The sequence below is a fragment of the Anopheles marshallii genome, chromosome 2, assembly GCF_943734725.1.
Source record: "Anopheles marshallii chromosome 2, idAnoMarsDA_429_01, whole genome shotgun sequence".
NCBI classification, from domain to species: domain Eukaryota; kingdom Metazoa; phylum Arthropoda; class Insecta; order Diptera; family Culicidae; genus Anopheles; species Anopheles marshallii.
In genome coordinates, this window is record NC_071326.1 from 2444521 (window position 1) to 2451766 (window position 7246).

The 7246-nt window shown below is 48.7% G+C and overlaps 1 protein-coding gene across 1 annotated transcript; it reads left to right on the forward strand.

The window, feature by feature from the left end:
- The first annotated feature begins 291 nt into the window (after window positions 1-291).
- Window positions 292-6795, forward strand: LOC128719483 (bumetanide-sensitive sodium-(potassium)-chloride cotransporter). The gene is made up of 8 exons (XM_053813107.1): window positions 292-656; window positions 1269-1383; window positions 2835-4151; window positions 4218-5019; window positions 5382-5426; window positions 5612-5688; window positions 5763-6192; window positions 6542-6795. The coding sequence occupies exons 1-8, from the start codon at window positions 292-294 to the stop codon at window positions 6793-6795; spliced, it is 3405 nt and encodes a 1134-aa protein (XP_053669082.1).
- The last annotated feature ends 451 nt before the right edge of the window (window positions 6796-7246 follow it).

Below are 7246 nucleotides of genomic sequence, written 5' to 3' on the forward strand. Positions count from 1 at the left end.
CATGGAGAACTTCTTTAATATGTTGCAGAAATTGAAGTTACTTACGATTTCTTTACCTTTTCACGGTTCTCGCCCTTGTTTAGTATCGTGAGTCCGGGACGCTTCAGACGGCCGGTGATAAATAATCTTGAGCATATCGAACACGCCTCCAGTGCGTAACAGTAAGAGGAACCATCTCATCATCGACAACCTTCGTTTGTTCTGCGCTCGATATATCTACTGGCCGCAGTCTGCTCTGCGGTTACCGTGCCCGACATACAGCCCAACGCAGAGACGACCCTCACATAAAAAATGACAGACCCGAAGGGCGGTGCAAACGACGTGGAAATGAATGCCTTACCGCGCAATCAGTCAGCGAACCGGTTCCAGGTTAACCTTGTCAATCATGACGACCCGGCCACCCATGGAAACGGCAACGGTACGGCAACGGAACCGGTCACCGAGGACGACGTCTTCCCGGAGGAGATGGTCAAACGACGCACCTCCCGTCTGCAGTCGCTTCGCAGCAGCTTCCGCACAGATCGCGACCGGGATCCGGAACAGCCACGGCAGCGCAAGCCCTCGACACGCTTCAACGTCGAAGGTGAAGAATCGGACTCCAACGACGACGAGGAAGACAATCTGATCGACGAGAATCGCTACGCGCGAAGCTTCCGGTAAGTTTGGCTTTTGGAGTTTGCATCCTTTTTTTATTTTTGTGTATCACTGGAACACGGTGTATTGTGGTAGTGACCTTATATCTGGTCCGACTCCAAGGCGATATTGCTGAAAACATATAAGGCGCTTTAATCATCGTCAAAACTCAAACGATAAAAGTTCTACTACATATTCGAGATAGGCGTACATCCATCAATCCTGTACGTCCTGAAATCATTCCACGTATTTCGTAATGCAATGCGGACTAAGGCACCTAAGGATAAGGAAATTTGAATCCCGCGTATCGTAGGTTAAGCAATTGCCGGCATTATGTACCTTGAAAGTTGTCCGCGGAAGGAACGGGCAGGTAGGAAGTTTGAGAAGATTGATTATATTCCAAGAAGAATAGACATGCGATTCAACGGCCATATTCGCAATATAGACGAAATTCAAGTTATAGAGTTTGTGTACGCATATCTCAGGATGGGTTGCGTTCGTCGAAGTAGAAGCAACTAAAGGAAGGTGCTTTTATGCACGGCAGGCAAACCGTGTTGTTTACATTTACGTTGAATAAACGGCGAGTTTTGTAATAAAGATTGGCATCTAACTTGTTGTGCGTTTACATTTTCCAGGCACTTCACACGAGAAGCCCTGCCGCGAATGGACAATTATCGGAACATTCTATCGTTCCAAGGAAACCAGAGACCCACGCTGGATGAGCTACATGATGCGTCCATCACAAATAAGGTAATTCAATTTTTTCCTTTCAACAATCCAGATAACGTTTTCTTATCGCAACCCGTCTATTATGTTATGTGATGCGTTAGCAACTGGTATAACATCCAACGATTCCTAGCATGAATTGAGCGCACCCAAGCAAGTGTAATAGAGTTGATTAATTTATTTAATCTGCCCAACCCAAGGGGTCAAACTCTCTGGTTAATTGATCAAATGGATTCGTTTAGTGCCATTATTCCGTCTCTTCCGCGGTCTAACAGCCCGCCCATGGCCCATTTCCGCATCCCGCGGTGTAGCTGTTGGGCAAAGTAGGATGAAATGGTACTTTAGTGCGCCTTTTCGCGCATCGGTGGACAACTAGAAGCGAGGATGCTGAAGGTTAATTAATACAGACTCTGCTGCACATTTTTACGCAAGCATTACATGTCCGGACGCCGGTTTCTGTGTATATGGGCGAGGTTTCCAATTAATACCAATCAAAGGGAAGTATTTGATTGGGAATAGCGATGTCGCGTGCTGGTTTGCAATGAAATGTTTATTTTTGCACACCAATGAATAATATTTTACACTCCTAAATGAAACTTTCGTCGAGGCATTGCTAAGGTATTTAATGGTGTTGTATGTAACGAACAACCAGAAGAGTAATAAATTTGATACCATCGCACACAAAGACCAAATTTGCAATCGGTTGCAAACGTTAATTTTGTCCCAGAGCTGTATCAGCTCGCGTTGACATAAAACGATACGCGAAACTATCTGATCCGAAGCGAAAAAATGCACCAGCTATGCTTTTGGCGCCTGCAAGGTATGCAATCCGCGCGCGGAATTTAATTTCGCACATACATTGCCAGTATCATTTTTAATTGAACTTTTCGCCATCTCCTTGGGGGCGGGTTCTACCCTTGAACGGTGAGGTTGGTGGGGGAAGAATAGCCTGCAGCATTTACACCTTTATGGCGAGCATGTACGTCAGCACTTTACACCGGTACAGTAACGAAGGAACGGTTTCCTTCGTGCTAGAGTTCCGGTTTAGTTGCGATATCGTCTTGCTATTGCTTGGATAAGCTTTCCTTTTCAATTTCCCTTCATCGCAAAAAATGTAATCGACTGTGTACGGTATCGGATAGCTCTCGAAATGCCAGAACCCGTGCCCGGTTGTAGTTATAGAACGGTCAATTACTGGACCAGATCAATAGTCCTTATTGAGTTTGGGTTAGCGATGGTTCCCAGCATCTATCTGCTCCTCATATTGGACATTTGTGGATATCGTGTCACTTCAACTGCGCGAGAAGTAATGGTGTTTTTCGTTGAAACGAATGAGCACACTCGACACGAGCTATCTCGTTTAAATTAAACTTCAAGATGGCACTCGGAGCTGCTCAAGATTTTGGCTGCAAAGTCCCTGTAAGCGTTGTTGATTAATTTTGTTCTAATGTTACACTTTTATCCATCTCACCCAGGAAACGATGCGCCGAGGAACCGTGCACGAACCGGCCGAGATGGATGGCGCAGTCAAGTTCGGTTGGATAAAGGGCGTGCTGATGCGTTGCCTGCTAAACATCTGGGGCGTTATGCTGTTCCTGCGACTCAGCTGGGTCGTTGGACAGGCTGGCATCGTGCAAGGTGTCGTACTGATCGTAATGACCACCGTGGTGACTACAATTACGGCTCTATCGATGTCCGCCATTAGTACGAACGGGGTGATAAAGGGCGGCGGGACATACTACATGATATCGCGCTCGTTAGGGCCCGAGTTCGGTGGGTCGATCGGGTTGATCTTCTCGTTGGCGAATGCAGTCGCGTGTGCCATGTACGTGGTTGGCTTCTGCGAGTCCATGATAGATCTGCTAGCCTCGCTCGGGGTTTCGATCGTGGATGGTGCCGTAAACGATGTGCGCATTATCGGCTGCATTACAATCGTTCTGCTACTATGCATCGTAGTCGTCGGTATGGAATGGGAAGCGAAAGCTCAGATCGTGCTCCTCATCATCCTGCTGGTGGCGATAGTGGACTTTTGCGTTGGTTCTGTCTGGGGTCCAAAGTCCGATCTGGATATAGCACGTGGATTCGTTGGCTTCAATGCGACGGTGATGGTTGAAAACATGCACTCTTCCTACCGCATGGCTAAGGGAACGCAACACGATTTCTTCTCCGTGTTTTCGATCTTCTTCCCGGCCGCTACGGGTATTCTGGCCGGAGCAAACATCAGCGGCGATCTGAAGGATCCTTCGTCTTCGATTCCGAAGGGCACAATTCTTGCCATTGTGCTTACTTCCGCGTCTTACATCGGTATGGCGATCATTGCCGGTGCAACGGTGCTGCGCGATGCTACTGGTAATGTCACGGACGTCGCGAACGGAACTTGGGACTTCTCCGACTGTTTGGTGCAAAGTTGCAGTTACGGGCTGCACAACTCCTTCCAGGTAATGGAGTTGGTGTCACTGTTTGGACCGTTGATCTACGCCGGTTGTTTCGCCGCCACGCTATCATCCGCACTGGCCAGCCTTGTATCGGCGCCGAAAGTATTCCAAGCGTTGTGCAAGGACAAACTCTACCCAAAAATAAGCTGGTTCGGTAAAGGCTTCGGTAAAAACAACGAGCCGGTGCGTGGGTACATTCTGACGTTCATCATCTCCGTGGCAGTCATTCTGGTCGGTGATCTAAACATGATTGCACCGTTAATTTCCAATTTCTTCCTGGCGGCATACTGTTTGGTAAACTTCAGTACATTCCATGCAAGCTTGGCGAAGCCGGTCGGTTGGCGGCCAACCTTCAAGGTAAGGCGTGAATCTCTCAATTTGTGCTACAATAACTGAACACTGTTTTTGTTTTCCATCCCACAGTATTACAATATGTGGCTCAGTCTGCTCGGTGCTATTTTCTGCATAGCGGTTATGTTCCTGATATCTTGGCCAACGGCACTGATTACATTTGCGGCCGTGCTGTCCCTGTACTTGATCGTGTCGTATCGCAAGCCGGACGTTAACTGGGGCTCAACCACCCAGGCCCAAACGTACAAGAACGCACTGCTTTCGGTGCAGCAGCTGAACAACGTTGAGGAACACGTCAAGAATTACCGACCTCAGATATTGGTCCTCTGCGGGCATCCCAGCTCGCGACCGCTGCTGGTAAACTTCGCCTACCTCCTCACGAAGAAGCTGTCACTGCTGGTCTGTGGTCACGTGACCAAGACACACGTTTCGCAAAAGTATCGCAACCATCTGCAGAAGAAGGCAGCCGAATGGTTCCGACGTCACAAGGTGAAGGGCTTCTACTCGCTTATTGATGACAACGACTTCGAAACCGGATCGCGGGCAATCATGCAGGCATCCGGTATCGGAAAACTGCGCCCGAACGTGCTGCTGATGGGCTTCAAGAGTGATTGGGATCGGTGTGAATCGGGCGAGCTGGAGCAGTACTTCAACGTGGTCCATAAAGCGCTCGACATGTACTTATCGGTGGCTATACTGCGCGTTGGTAAGGGGTTCGATTACTCGCAGGTGCTCGGTGAGGACACGGTGAAGTTCATCTCGGAGTACCCCCGCACACTGGTCGCGAACGATAGTACCAACGATCTGCTCAGCCATAACAAGGTTAGCTCTCTGCACGGCAGCTGCGATTCGCTCAGTCGCAACGTCTCGCAAGGTAAGTAACGATCGTGGTTGTGACGATTCCGTGCCCGTTGAGCCGTTGCCGTTGCCGTTGAGCTGACCGTTGATATTTGTATTTTAAATTGTTTCCTACCCTGCGCCTTTTTGCATGCCACACACCAAATACTCAACCAACCAAATCCAAACACACCCAACCTCTTGCACCATCTTGCCTGATCTAATAACAATGCGCACCTCCCGGAACGTTGCCTTCCCACCCACCGCACTTGCCCGTCATGGCGACATGGCGATGCCGATGTCCACCATTTGCTGATGATTTGCTGAAATGGAATGTGGAATGTGAACGAAATGCACTTGGAACGCGTACGCACGGATAAATCTTCGGACCATCGCTAGACCAAACGATGGACGTTAACGAGAAGAACTCGAAAAATCTGAAGAGTAAGTATGTCGAATGAAAATGCATACAATAAAATGCGATGAATTAGCTTAGTTATGTAGATAGAGATGCAATGTAGCATGCTGGAAAGGCTAAATTTCTTGCTAAATACGAGCTGAAGCATTGCGGTTGCTGAAAGACAGTTTTACCAGACTGGTAATACGTGTGTGTGCGCTTATCTTTCTAGCAAGCAGTACCAGTGATTTAAGCAAAACCATTTCAGTAGCTCCAGATCCGATTGACATCAGCGCAAAGCTCATAACAGTAAGGCTGTTCCCTGAGGAACCTGTTGCTTTGTCCCCATTGCACCACTCTGAAACGACCATTTTGTATTCCAGGAAACGGGCCAACGTTCGCTGAAGCGTGGCGATCCTTCGCTCTTGTATCGCGGACCGGGTGGGTCCGAGCTGCCGAAGGAGGTGCTCGACGAGCTGACACAGTTCACGTCGAAGAAGAAGACGGGTATCATTGACGTTTACTGGCTGTACGATGACGGTGGCCTGACGCTGCTGTTGCCGTACATCATCAGCACACGGCGGAACTGGAGCTCGTGCAAGTTGCGCGTGTTCGCACTGGCCAACCGCAAAACGGAGCTGGAGTTTGAGCAGCGCAATATGGCTAGCCTGCTGGCGAAGTTCCGCATCGACTACTCCGATCTGCAGCTGCTGCCGGACGTCACGAAGAAACCGAACCAGGAGATGGCCGACTTCTTCAAAGCACTAATTAAGGAGTTCACCGTGAAGGATGAAAACTCGGATGCCAGCACAGGTGAGCGGGCGGAGGCGTGTTTTTCAGTGGTCATTTGCATTTGAATAGGTTGCAGCCGGATCGCACCCTGCAAACACACGCTCCATCCGTGTAGAAAAGCAACGATTTGGCCTGTGCTTTCTTTGAATAAGTGCTGGCAATTAAAACTTTCCCATTTTACCGTCACTCCCTTAGCTCAGTGTGGCCAATGTTTCATGGAAGTGCAAAAAAAATCATAAATGAAATTGAGTCTCCGTAGAATAGCAGCTGCAGCTACTTATTATGACTTCCATTTCAAATGCAACCCACTGGTGCGTTTGGCCCCAAGCCCGGAATCTAATTTCCTGTCCCCATTTTCTTTCCTTCCCAGTTGGAGCATCACACATATCGAAGGCGGAACTATTAGCCGTACAGGACAAAACAAACCGGCATCTGAACCTGCGCGAATATCTGCTACAAAACTCCAGCAAATCCGACCTCGTCGTCATGACATTACCGATGCCGCGGAAGGGTGTCGTTTCGGCCCCACTGTATATGGCGTGGTTGGAAGCGTTGAGCCGTGATCTGCCCCCTTTCCTGTTTGTCCGAGGCAATCAAACGTCTGTGCTGACGTTCTACTCTTAACCACAGTGCACTCGCGGACCTGCTCCAACGGAACCAACTCATTCATTCTATGCATTTGTGCTCTGCATTTGGCTAACGGCCGTTGTTATGTTTTTATTCGTTTCGCTTCATTTTATGCTTTTGTGTGAACGGAGGAACGTTATTATTAGCCCTTTGTTCGCTCGTAGATCGGTATCCTAAAGCTTCCTTATAGTTTTCGCATTAATTTATTTGCTTCCCGACGCAGGGCGTCTTTAACCTTCCCAAACACACCAAACACACAGGTCCGCCAGCTCTGCGGCGATCCAGCCAGGAGGAAAAACACATTAGCAAAATCCATTTTAGTGATTCCCACGTGAAAAGGAGCAGCGCTGTGGAAACTTTTACCCAACGGATGCTGGTCTTCGGACTTTGCGGGAATCCTCACTAATGGGTCGGAATTGTGAGGTATGGTCGTGTTAAGGTTAAAAGT